Consider the following 11705-nt stretch of genomic DNA (forward strand, 5'->3'; position numbering starts at 1 on the left):
GGTGACGTCGCGACGCTTCGATGCTCAAATATAAGAAAACAGGGTATAGCGTACAGTGATAAATGGCGGACTTCTCGAAAGGAAAATGGTATGGACGAGACCTGGGGTAAGTTAAAGGGAAAGCGACTGCTTCTTGTTGCGGTGGGGTAGGGTAGGGTGTGAGGTAGCCGTGGGGGCGCAGCTCAGCCGCACTGACAAGGCTGGGGGAAAAACTCCCACAGCCTTACATTGGCAATTTTCTAGATTAAATCACTTGGTTTGCAACTGTCCTCACTGCAAAATCCCCCTCCTGCTCCTTAGACAGGTGGTCTAATACGACGAGGTGTTTGCCAATTCGACCCGAGCTATATGACACGTCGTTCATGAATGGCAGATGAGAAACAGTCTTGATACGCCCTGACGGTCAAGGGTTTGCTGATCCTGGTCCCGTCCACAAGACAGAGCAATGCCGCCAGGGTCCTTCGCTCTAAGCTGCCGATGAAAGGGTGATTGTCCCAGAGGTTCACTCAATGTTTACACTGATTTCTGACTGTTATTGAATGCCAATTTCCAGGTAACCTGACATCTATGTGTATAGGTGATATTCAGCTGACATCGAGCTCATACTGGTTCATATTTAGGCCACATCCCCTTCATTCTCGCTTCAAAAGCTACACTGCCATATCACTCATCACAAACCCACTATGACTCGTAACATCTCCCTCTTCAAGCATAAAATTTGACGTGCCCGTGTAGTATGCCCTCCCCTCCACGCGCACCACCACCGCATCCTTGGCCGGAGCATTTCCACCCTCCACCCGCAATCCCGTCTGTACAATCTCAGCCTCAAACGCACCCGTCTGAAAGCGATTGGAGACAATCGAATTGTAAGCCCACCGCTGACCAACCGATCTCTCTCCCTTCGCATGCGCTAGCGCCATGCGAGCCGTGACACATGAGCCTGTCGGCGACCGATCAATCTGGTTTTCGGCGAAGAAGCACAGTCCGGTCTCGGCTCCAATTGCACTGTCTCGCTTGTATCCGACATTCGTGTCCACCAGCATGATGGAGTATAGGTACGATAGTCTCCCGTCTTCTGGATGCTGGCAGGCAGCCAGAATATCAGGATGGGTTTCAAAGTGCGCTTTTAGTCTTTTCATCACCTGTGATAGTGAATCAAGATCGACCTTTCTCAGTCCCGTGGATGCGAATCCCAGCTCGTGCATTTTAATCAACGCGTAGAATGCCCCTCCATAGCTGACATCAAGGGTGATGCTCTCACGCCCTTCAAGCTCAGTCCATCGAATCTCAGGTGGAATGGAAATAGTAAGATTGGTCGCAGCAGCATAACCTGGTGTGGACAGGAACGAGACCGCCCGCGACGGATCGGACTTGATCCCATCGGCCGTGTCCTTGATCGGGACGGTGATACGAGCCAATCCGCACGGCGCATGCAAGTTAACGACAACTGTTTGCGACGCAGCGTCTACTACCAACTCATTTCGCTTCGAAAAAACAGCCACATCATGCGTATCGACAAGAAATCGGCCCAGTGCGATGGTTGCGTGGCCACACATGGTGGAGAAGCCACCGTTGTGGGTGAAGAGAACACCGATGTGAGCTTCACCGGATTCGACCAGTTCAGTGGTTGGTCGGAGAATGGCACCGTACATGTCGTAGTGGCCACGAGGCTCGAGCATAATTCGCTTGCGGAGGTGGTCATATTGATCCCGGGCTTGGTCGCGCTGGGAGAGCAGTGTCCCGCTGAGGGGAGGAAACCCCGCGTAGACAATGCGGGTGGGCTCGCCGGTTGTGTGCATGTCGATGCATTTGATGACTTCGCCGCTGGAGGCGGACTCTAGAGTGTGGGCTAAATCCATAGTGGGAGTGCCAGAGTTTAGTGTTAGGCTAACCTGTGATGAATAGGACCACTGTAACTGGAGGGATACATGGGTAATAAGTAATGATTGGCTTCGGCTGGCATCCCGAGACTGGCGCGGGGTGGGCTGCGGCCCGATTCACAGGCGCCACTTAGCCGGTTATCAGGCTTTACTAGTACAGAACATGCTTTGTGCATGCTGTCTTGCTCGGACTTATTAGACATGATGCTCATTGGGAAATCCTATTTTGTTCTATTATATAGTCCATCAAAGATCCTTGAACATAAAACACGGCGAACTCGCTAGTCTACAATCCCTTCTTGACCGCATCAGCCATCTCCCCCAAGGTATCAAACCGCCAGTCATAGACTGTCTCTGAAAGATTCCCCATTGTTGCCCCTGGTCGCTCAATCCACACGGACTTCAACCCCATCTTGCGTGCCGGGTGGTGGTCATGGAACTGGCTTTGCGCGGTTTGCAGGACCTGCGCAGGCTCAATGTCAAAGTACTCCTTGACTGCCTTGAGCAGATATTCAAAGTTTCGGAGATCCGGCTTGTAAGAGCCCACATCTTGTACAGTGATGATGAGATCAAAGGGAAATCCCTGCAAGCTGCCAGTATTGGTTTTGGCAAAGGAAGCGCGATCGACGTTGGACAGCACCACCAGCTTGTACCTCTGGGCCAGTCGCTTTAACGCGTCGACGGTGTCCGGGAAGGCGGGCCAGTTGCCGATGGATTCTCTAAACTGGCGGCTTTCCTCTTCTGACGGCTGAGGCAGTCCGAGGCGCTCGGTCCACTGAGGATGGATGGTGGCGAGGAGTTGTGAGTACGGCATGTCGGGCGTCTGTGCTTGTTGCGCGCGCTCCAAGTCATGGTAGACAGTGAGGAGGTGTTCGCGGGTGAAGTGGGCGTTGGCTTTGTCGAGACTGGGTTGGAAGGCGGCCAGGATGCCACCTTCCCAGTTGACTAGAGTGCCATAGACATCGAAGCTGAGGAGACGGTAGTTGGAGAGTTGCGACATGTTTGAAAACTTGAATATTGATGGTAAAAGACAAATAATGTGACTTTGGACAGAGAGTTGGTGGAATTCAGTACTAATTTATACTCTGAAGAAATCACCAGGCGGGGTTGGAACAGGTGATGGATGTCCCTCCAGCCGGTCGCCTTTCTTATCAGCCAAAAGGTCGGGGACCCTTTCCGGCAACGGGATCCGCTCCGGTCGGAGCGATGGCATTATCTGAGGGAATCTCTTCTTCGAGAGACTTCAATTCACTGCACCAACAGAAACTGGAAGAATTACCATTCCATCCACTCCGGGTACCTTCACCCGAGCGGTGTCAAAGGCGGTGAAAGCAGTTGTGTTAGTACTTCGTCTGATCCAGTACTTTCTCCGCACTTAATTAAGTTCCCCGACTTTCATCCCCATAATCACTTTGAAGAGTGTCCCGCCGTCAACAAAGCTGCCATCATGTCCCCGTCTAAAAAACGCAAGCGCTCATCTCCCCCTCCTCCTTCCAGACGCTCTGCCCGTCTCAAAGGACAGGATGCTACCGCCAGTAGCAGCAGCAGCAGCCGTCCCACCGTGCCGCCTCCCCCTCACCCGCGGAGAGGCTTGTCTGTGCTGTCAACAGACACTGAGAACTCACAAACTATGCCGAAGCTGCTCAGCGATGCTGTCCAAAGGATCTCGACATATTCTGCCCAGGGTCGACAGCACGAGGACAAGCTTAAACCGGCTCTAGAAGCATGCTTGGAGTGGTTACCGGATGAAGGAAAAGTATCTGTTGCCCGAGATATCCTAGCTACTACTACGGATGAGGATTTACATCAAGTGTTCTTCAATCTCCTCACCGCACTTGTAATGCCTAGTAAGTCAACCAAAAGTCCAACAGGCATCGACTCAGAAGTAATCTCTAACTAGACAAGTGAAAACGCGGTCGCATGCCGGCTCCGTGACAAGTTCCCCGCACCCTCACAGACAAGCTGCAGAAGAGGCTGTGGCCTCAACTCTTGATCAACCCCCTGAACGCGAGAATAGATTTCGCAATGATTGTTTACGGAGAGATGACTACCGTTCCGTGGCGAGCGGCCTTCTGGACCATGATACCTATCTCGAACGAGGAAGGCCCCAGGGCGTCGGTTCAGCAAGATTAACGGTAGCCCACATCGTGCCTTTTTCTTATGGGAGCTGGAGTACGGCTACAGTAAGATACTACCGTACGTTATAATCCTCTTGATACTGACTATAAAGCAGGTACAACCCCATACCTCTACTATATGGGAGGCTCTCCTGCGTTGCTTCCCCGATATTCGCCGTATTGGGTTTACACCTGAAAGCATCAATGATGTGCGCAACGGTATGACAATGGATGTGGCTCTACATATTTCATTCGACTCCTTTGCCCTGGCTTTTAAAAGCACAGTAAGTAATTGTCTGGTTATGAGTGTTATTATGAGCATACCTGACTGAGTGGCCAGGATACCCCGAACATGTATGAGTGTATGAAGTTTAGAGGCTTCACCACCTCCGATGCCAACTATTTGCCTGATAATGGTGTAATAGTCCTAAAGCAGGCACCGGGCACGGAGGATCTTCCACTTCCCAGTCCCGTACTACTTGACTGTCATTATCGGCTTGCCGAGATCCTAAATGCTTCTGGTATGGGCGATGTTATCGATGAGCACTGGCGGCGCTGGGAAGAATTGAAGGCTACAGTCCAACACACGCTGCGGTCAGATGGAGATAGTGATTTGGGTAATCTGCTAAGAACTGCTTTGTGGCACCGCGTGAGAACGTAACGAATTGCGGCCCAGGCATGTAGTACATGCGAAATCGGGAATATGAGGTATGAGAGATGCAATGTGCATGGCGAGCATGCCAGTCGTGTGATATCTGATATTCACATCTTGTTCACTAGCCATAATGGACGATGGTCAATTGGCCGCCCATGGCATGCAGTCTCAACACACTGGGCCAGGCTGCCCAGGTAGAACTTCCGCCCCGTGAGTCCAGGGCCATAATGGGCGTATTTCCCAGAGTTCGTCATGATTGCATTGAGCGACCGTGGAATAATGGGTTCAGCAATCATGCACCAGCAGGTATCAGTGATAAATCGCACACCAAACCTCTCCAGCTCCTGAATAAGCCCGGCTTGATCAGCCAAGCCGTATGTCGCCCGACTACAGGTTACCATCACCGCCACCCCCTCGCATTTCGTACGCCCCTGGCATAGGGTAGCTAATCGTCGAATTTCTCTCAGTGAGAAATGTGGGTTACCAAGAGAAATGAGACCCACAGTTTGGGCGTCTGATGCAGTGTTCAGTGTATCCCAACAGGGTGTCAGCTCCTCCACCTTCACATCCAGACAAGGTGGGTGGGTTTCGGGTCGAATAGTGGCTTCTATGGTCTTCGCCTCTGGTGTAATACCAACCATGTGGAACATCGGAGCACTTGAGACAGTCGCAAATGCGGCCCCAAACGCCTTGAGGTCATCCCGATTCGGGGCTAGGGATTCAAGGCCCACGATCACCGGGATCTGATTGGTTGCCAGGGTCCCTACGTGATACCCAAGCACAGGATAAAAGGAGTCATCGACCTGCAATTCCTCGGTGTCTGGTAATCGAATAATCAGTGTAGCTTGGCGGTTGGTATCAATATGCGGTCCCCCTTTGGGGGCGCGGCCAGTGAGAGCAATGGCGATATCGAGAAAGTCGGGATACTTCATGGTACGCGCCCCAAGCACACTGTTAGCATACACCACAGCATTGGATTCTGCCCAAGCGATTTGATCTCCGAGTTTAGGGGCGCTGTCCAGCTGGTAGGGACTGCATGTAAAAGTTGGCCGCGCACCCATGTCAATATACGCTTTGGCCAACCGGTCGGCCGCTTCCCCAAACGCCACATCTACGCCTTGGGCCCGCCATCGCTTCTGGTCGACAGAGATAGAGTTCAGGGTGGTCGGAACAAGGACCTGACCTCCCAGATCGCGCAGCCTCTCTGCAAACATTAGCGATCCAGGTCCGGTATAGATACAGCCATCGACGTGAACCTGGGTGACCGGGATCAATTCGCGAGCCTCTAGTAACTCGGACATTCGCAGAACGATCCGCATGGCCACGCGAGCAGCTTCTCCATATTCGCCCTGAATCAATGCTTTATCCTCATCGGACAGTTGCACCTTTGTGGTCAGCGCCAATGGTGTTTTGGAGTGACAGTCAGGCAGTTCATGCAATGTCCCGGGTGACTCCTTGTCGAAGATGTAACCATCACCGACCGTGATATAAGTATCATGCAGTTCCAGCACCCGTTGAAAGTCGTCTGCATTCAGTGTTATCACTGGAATTGCCCTGCCGAACATCTCCTCCGCGACCATTACCCCCAAGGTGAGGATATCCTCACGGCGCTCAAACAGTATTGCCTTGGGTCCGCGGTTGTTGAGTAGGAGTTCAAGCAGCACCCCGCTGCCCGAGCAGGACCCACGACCACCTGGAATCGCGAGGATGCGACCTTCCAGAGAGTGGCCATTCAAGGGGTGGTGTTGGTCAATCACCCGGCCTGTTTGGGGGTCGACGCCACCCCAGAAACTCAACTCCACGTGGCTGGCAATAAGCCTTCCAGAAGCCGTTCCTTTCACGTGGGGAACTCCATGGCAGAGGGGCGGGGGGTACATGCTTGTAAGAAGAACTGTCATTTTAAGATCGCACCGGAAAAGCCATTCTTTTGGTAGGACGATGTTCTTTAAGTAACAAGAAGGCTCATGCCATGATGAGGATGGTCAAAGCTGGGGGGAATCTTTGGTTCGGTGATTCGGCAAAGGAGGCCGCGATAGCAGCCTTAGGCCATCGATAACCAGTTACCCGCTCGGGAAAGTCATCCGAGGACTATCATCTAGACACTCTCATGTTCCACAGTGCAATGTCCACCATGATGACATTTATGTGGAATATAGGAAGAGTAGTAATGAATCAGTACAGGGGATTTATCGAAATGATATCATGTATTTCCTATGTGGTCTCGGCCGATAGCCATGATGATATATACGCGAGAGTAAGCCTGCAAGATGCGGACTGAATTCATTTTCCGCAATCATCGCCTTCCAAGCAAGCAGATTTTACCTAAAAAACAGAGTGGCGTGACCTCATTCTGGACAGAATGCGGATATAAATAAGCATGTGCATCTGGCGTCTTTTCAAGGTTACTCTTCTCACCAAGCTACCCTTTCCTGCAGTCATTCGCTAATCGTCGAGAGCATTACAATGGCAGAGCTTCTCGAGCCAGTCATTCTCGGGGATGGAAATTGCGCAATCGTATTTGCATGGGGTCCATGACGCGAAATCGATGCACCCATGGAAACAAGCCGACCCAGGCGAACATCAAGCATTACACCGACCGAGCGCGAGACGGCACCGGACTTATCGTCGCAGAGGGCACCTTTATCAGTCTGAACGGTGCCGAATGGCCCCACGCGCCTGTAATGTACAACCAAGACCATTCAGATGCTTGGGCCAAGGTGACAAGCGAGGTGCACAAGGTTGGGGGAAAGATTCTCTTCCAGCCATGGCATCCAGGTGAGTCGAGCCCTGCTTATCATCGATATCCTGATCGGAGAGGGTAAGATTACTCACTGTAACGTACTACTTGAATGCAGGACGCATCCAGAATGACAATATGCCGATGTTGAAAGAAACAGGATATCCGGTCTATGCACCATCCAAGGTACCTGCCAAGGGCGGAAAATATCGTACATTGGATGGACTTCCAGGCCACACCCACAACATCACCGAGATCGATGACCCGAGAGGTATTATTGAACAATATCGGCACTCTGTAAGCTTGGCCAAGTCTGCTGGATTTGATGGAATTGAGCTACTAGCACAAGGGTGAGCACGCAAGAAAGACGACCCTTCGTGAAGCGGCCATCGACACTGACACTGCGGCTGACTAGCGGGTATCTTCTACACAACTTCCTGTGCTCGTAAGCGATATCCCTCCAGATAATGCATGCTTCACGAGCTTATCTGGTGTCTAGGCACTCGAATACACGCAGCGACATATACGGTGGTTCTGTCGAGAATCGCTGCCGTTTCCCGCTAGAAGTCCTCGACGCCATCATTGAGGTCTGGGGATCTCGAGCAGTTGGGATCAAGATCTGCCCTACAGATGACTATAATGACACCATGATCTCATATGAAGAAATGAAAGAGACTTACACATACTTCATCAAGGAGCTAATGTGTCGTAACCTCGCTTTTATCAACTTATCGCGTCGAGGTTGTGATGTGGGGCGCGAAACCGATGACTATTTCAGGTCCCAGCCCAGGCCTGATGGGAAAGAATTACCTCCAAAGTACGAGCCTCTGACGGACTTTGGCGCTCTTATCAAGTATCCTGGAAGTCGCACTATGCTCATGGTAAACCACGAGTACACGGTAGAGGAGGCAAGATGTCTATTGCAAAAAGAGAAGATTGACCTCGTGACATTTGCACGGCCATTTATCTACAATCCGGTGGGTTTGATAATAGCGTTCGTTAACTTTGGTACTAGCTTACATGGAGGAATTGTCCCTCTTGCCTCGAACACTCGCGGTGGTAAAGTCAATTATGGACCATTCCAGGATCCCAATGAGAATTACAATGATTGGCCGTCATTTGGAAGGGAGGGTGGGGCTATTGCCGGTTAGACAACCTGCTCCCAGTTCACGGAGGTGCGTCGGAAAACGGTGATTAAAATCATCGCATGCTACAGCTACCTTGATAACAGCCAAGGAGAAAGAAGGGACTTGTCTAAGACACAAATACCAGCACCTTCCCGATAGATGGTATTAATTTGCATTATCGGTAGAGTACTATATATTTCCCAACCGGTCATAGTATCATTAGTAGTGATAACGACACATAAATATATATTGAATTGAATATAGCAAGAGGCTGAGATTGTAAAAGGAAGCGCCACCAATATAAAATGAGCGATCGGAAGAACATGATTTTCTTGGATCACATGCGAACAATTCCAGATAGGGTTCTGTCTAACTTCTAAAATGAAGCCGAGCAAGTAATAGTGTAGATGGATGCCTGTTTGGAACGGTTTGATTTTCCAGTCGGCGGGCCCGAGCACGCCGCTCCACTAGGATGTCCCAAACAGAGCCAATGGCCGATGGTATCCTTCCTTAGTGGCTCGATAGTTGGGAACGCGTGGCTTGATTTTAAATTTAGCATAATCTTGAAAGTGACACGAGTACAGCTTCCAATTTCCGGAGAAAAGCACAAGCGGAGAGTGCTTATATCTTCGCATCTGCCCAGTGTCCTGCCATGGTGGTCAACGGTTTTTCCCCTTGCATCGCGCCCTTCTGACCCCTTTAGTCACTCGTTTGGTCGCCTATAGCATTCACTTATTCATTCATTTGATCTTCAGTTCTTGTTCTCACTCTCTCCTTCAATTGAGCCAAATTTTACTCCGCGACCATGCGGTTCGTCATTCCATTCCTCACCCTCAGCTCCCTGGCTGCGGCCATCAGCATCACCGAGCCGGCCCTCAACTCAACCTACGCCGCCGGTTCCACCATCACCGTCAACTGGACCACGGTTGATACCGATCCCACCACCTTCAGCCTCTATCTCTGGAATTTCGTCTACTGGCCACCCTCCTATGTTCCCCTGGCAATTGACATTCCGACCTCCGACCTGTCATACCCCGTGCAAATCCCCTGCGACACCGATCCCGAGTGGGGCTACCAGATCAGCGGGATCAACGGCACCAACGTCTATATCATCTACGCGCAGTCCGAGAAATTCTTCGTCTCCGACGCGGCCAACGCGACCGACTGCGTTGATTCGAGTCTTACCGCACCCGGAGCATCTGCTACATCTACCTGCCCTGCAGCATCTACCGTTTATGTCACGGTGAGCCCTACCGCGTCCAGCTCTGCTTTGTTCCACCACAGTCATCACCATGATCATCATCTGCTCCATCACCACTCCTCCCATCTCCCGGCTCCTTCATCCACTCCTGCTCCTGCCTCCTCCAGATCTGTCAAGCCAGGAATCGTGCCTAAGACTATTGGTTGGTGTTCAGACTATTCCCACCCTGTGACCTTGAACAAGGTTCCCACGCCGACGGCAGCATTGTATGAAACGCAGACGGCGTCCCAGGCCAGCACTCAGGATGTCAGCTTCGTGACGGCCACCACTACCATGAGCGTTGTCGGCAGTGCCGGGAGCGATGGATGTCCTTTTGCCTGAGGGGAAATCCTTTGAGTGCTTACCTGCCCCTTGTGTGATCGACCTCTCTGATCTGAACCTCCTACTATGTAAGATGATATACAGTAACATAGTGCAACTTGACAGCCTGTATACATGACACATTCCATATATACCGGTTTACATACTTCTAGAGAAAGTATTTGTAAAGTCTTGTGATTAATTTCATTTGTAAAAGTCGTGCGCATCTCAGCGGCTAAAATCCTCCCAAATTTGTGCTGTGGTAGGATAGGAATCCCCTACTATACTAAGCTACATTGACTGCCGACCAAACAACCCGACATATGCTATGTGTATCTGTAGATTACTCCTGCACACCCGCAATCATGACCTTGAACACATCCGACCGTCCCGCCTTGACCAACTCAAATGCCTCCTCGGCCTTCTCGAACGGGAACCGGTTCGTGATCAACCGCTTCACATCAATCTTGCCCTTGGCGATCAGATCAATAGCCGCAGGGTAGCATCCGGTCAGATAACGGATCGATCCCTTGATGGTCAACCCACGCGTGCATACCGCCGTAATGGGGAACGTGATGTTCTCCTTGCCCATACCGGCCTGCACGAACGTGGCTCCGCGGCGGACGGCATAGATACCCAACTGGACACACGGCTCAGCAGCAGAGCACTCCAGCACCACGTCAGCGCCTTCTCCCAGTCCAAGCTCCTCCTTCAGCTGTATCGCCACGCGTTCCGCGTGCACCATCGGGTCGGTGCCTGGCTCGGCCCGCGAGGGCATGAACGTGTGATCGACGCCGTACGACTTGGCGACTTCCAGTCGGGATGGAACTACATCCACTCCGATGACGGTCTTTGCTCCAGCGGCCTTGGCCACAGCCTGGCAGAGTACGCCGATCGGACCACAGCCCAGAACCAAGACGGTCTGATGGGCTTGCAGGTTAGCTGTCTTGGTGATGGCCACGGCGACCGATACAGGCTCAACCATGGCTGCTTCCTCGAGAGTCATGTGGTCTGGCACCTTGTAGCAATAGTCGGCGGCGTTGACGTAGTATTTGGCCAGTGTGCCATCCCAAGGCGGGGTCGCCGCGAAGATGGTGTCGCCGCAGAGGTTATACGACCCACTGCGGCAGTAGTCGCAACGACGACAGGGTACGCCGGGTTCCATGGCGACGCGATCGCCCGGCTTGAGGTGTCAGACTTTGTCACCGACTTCGACAACTACGCCGGAGGATTCGTGGCCGAGGACCATGGGTCCAGTGAGGATGAAATCGCCGATGCGACCGCGTTGCCAGCTGAACTTATGTCAAAGACTCTGTCCATGATAGGGTACATGAGAGGATCCATACTAGTGAACCTGGGCAATACGTTAACCTGGAACTATATAGACCACTGATTGTGAGGATAAAGGAGGGAAAAAAGTCATACATCACTTCCACAAATACCTGTCTGTGCCACATGGACAATCACATCGTGAGGGTCTTTGAGGGTGGGTTTGGGCCGGTCTTCAATGACGACGTCTTTGATGTCTCGCAGGACAAATGAGGGGTTCTACCCGGCGCATCAGTTTGGCATATTGTGACTGCAGAAATAGGCTCACCTCCATGGTGCTGATGGATTAGTTTCGATGA

At 51.8% G+C, this 11705-nt stretch overlaps 8 protein-coding genes across 8 annotated transcripts; 3 read left to right on the top strand and 5 right to left on the bottom strand.

The window, feature by feature from the left end:
• Positions 1-602: 602 nt before the first annotated feature.
• Positions 603-1882, bottom strand: BO87DRAFT_381264 (putative proline racemase). The gene has a single exon (XM_025624492.1). The coding sequence runs from the start codon at positions 1857-1859 to the stop codon at positions 651-653; it is 1209 nt and encodes a 402-aa protein (XP_025473998.1). The 5' UTR covers positions 1860-1882; the 3' UTR covers positions 603-650.
• A 197-nt stretch (positions 1883-2079) lies between these two features.
• On the bottom strand, positions 2080-3116 carry BO87DRAFT_381265 (putative haloalkanoic acid dehalogenase). Its single transcript, XM_025624493.1, has one exon. It carries the CDS (start codon positions 2878-2880, stop codon positions 2167-2169), a length of 714 nt encoding a protein of 237 aa, XP_025473999.1. The 5' UTR covers positions 2881-3116; the 3' UTR covers positions 2080-2166.
• A 152-nt stretch (positions 3117-3268) lies between these two features.
• Positions 3269-4709, top strand: BO87DRAFT_214539 (HNH endonuclease signature motif containing protein). Its single transcript, XM_025618646.1, has 4 exons — positions 3269-3727; positions 3786-4063; positions 4114-4281; positions 4338-4709. Exons 1-4 carry the CDS (start codon positions 3328-3330, stop codon positions 4656-4658), a joined length of 1167 nt encoding a protein of 388 aa, XP_025474000.1. The 5' UTR covers positions 3269-3327; the 3' UTR covers positions 4659-4709.
• A 50-nt stretch (positions 4710-4759) lies between these two features.
• Positions 4760-6808, bottom strand: BO87DRAFT_420306 (DUF521 domain protein; the record flags this gene model as incomplete). Its single annotated transcript, XM_025626999.1, has 1 exon — positions 4760-6808. Exon 1 carries the CDS (start codon positions 6548-6550, stop codon positions 4760-4762), a length of 1791 nt encoding a protein of 596 aa, XP_025474001.1. The 5' UTR covers positions 6551-6808.
• A 113-nt stretch (positions 6809-6921) lies between these two features.
• On the top strand, positions 6922-8540 carry BO87DRAFT_411197 (flavoprotein NADH-dependent oxidoreductase; the record flags this gene model as incomplete). Its single annotated transcript, XM_025626416.1, has 7 exons — positions 6922-7053; positions 7123-7427; positions 7508-7739; positions 7805-7834; positions 7889-7905; positions 7957-8370; positions 8416-8540. Exons 2-7 carry the CDS (start codon positions 7175-7177, stop codon positions 8538-8540), a joined length of 1071 nt encoding a protein of 356 aa, XP_025474002.1. The 5' UTR covers positions 6922-7053; positions 7123-7174.
• A 581-nt stretch (positions 8541-9121) lies between these two features.
• BO87DRAFT_463732 (GPI anchored serine-threonine rich family protein) lies at positions 9122-10098 on the top strand (the record flags this gene model as incomplete). Its single annotated transcript, XM_025629254.1, has 1 exon — positions 9122-10098. The coding sequence occupies exon 1, from the start codon at positions 9322-9324 to the stop codon at positions 10096-10098; it is 777 nt and encodes a 258-aa protein (XP_025474003.1). The 5' UTR covers positions 9122-9321.
• A 274-nt stretch (positions 10099-10372) lies between these two features.
• Positions 10373-11400, bottom strand: BO87DRAFT_381270 (NAD(P)-dependent alcohol dehydrogenase). Its single transcript, XM_025624494.1, has one exon. The coding sequence runs from the start codon at positions 11240-11242 to the stop codon at positions 10421-10423; it is 822 nt and encodes a 273-aa protein (XP_025474004.1). The 5' UTR covers positions 11243-11400; the 3' UTR covers positions 10373-10420.
• BO87DRAFT_431385 (GroES-like protein) lies at positions 11270-11680 on the bottom strand (the record flags this gene model as incomplete). Its single annotated transcript, XM_025627586.1, has 4 exons — positions 11270-11369; positions 11424-11431; positions 11503-11625; positions 11675-11680. The coding sequence occupies 4 exons, from the start codon at positions 11678-11680 to the stop codon at positions 11270-11272; spliced, it is 237 nt and encodes a 78-aa protein (XP_025474005.1).
• Positions 11681-11705: the final 25 nt, after the last annotated feature.

Source organism: Aspergillus neoniger (genome assembly GCF_003184625.1).
Source record: "Aspergillus neoniger CBS 115656 unplaced genomic scaffold BO87scaffold_65, whole genome shotgun sequence".
NCBI classification, from domain to species: Eukaryota; Fungi; Ascomycota; class Eurotiomycetes; order Eurotiales; family Aspergillaceae; genus Aspergillus; species Aspergillus neoniger.

Bases quoted from the DNA above. Each gene is read 5' to 3' on its own strand.
- BO87DRAFT_381264 (XM_025624492.1), bottom strand. From the start codon at position 1,859: ATGGATTTAGCCCACACTCTAGAGTCCGCCTCCAGCGGCGAAGTCATC.
- BO87DRAFT_381265 (XM_025624493.1), bottom strand. From the start codon at position 2,880: ATGTCGCAACTCTCCAACTACCGTCTCCTCAGCTTCGATGTCTATGGC.
- BO87DRAFT_214539 (XM_025618646.1), top strand. From the start codon at position 3,328: ATGTCCCCGTCTAAAAAACGCAAGCGCTCATCTCCCCCTCCTCCTTCC. The intron at 3,728-3,785 runs GTAAGTCAACCA...TAACTAGACAAG, and splicing joins CACCGCACTTGTAATGCCTA to TGAAAACGCGGTCGCATGCC. The intron at 4,282-4,337 runs GTAAGTAATTGT...CTGAGTGGCCAG, and splicing joins CCCTGGCTTTTAAAAGCACA to GATACCCCGAACATGTATGA.
- BO87DRAFT_381270 (XM_025624494.1), bottom strand. From the start codon at position 11,242: ATGGAACCCGGCGTACCCTGTCGTCGTTGCGACTACTGCCGCAGTGGG.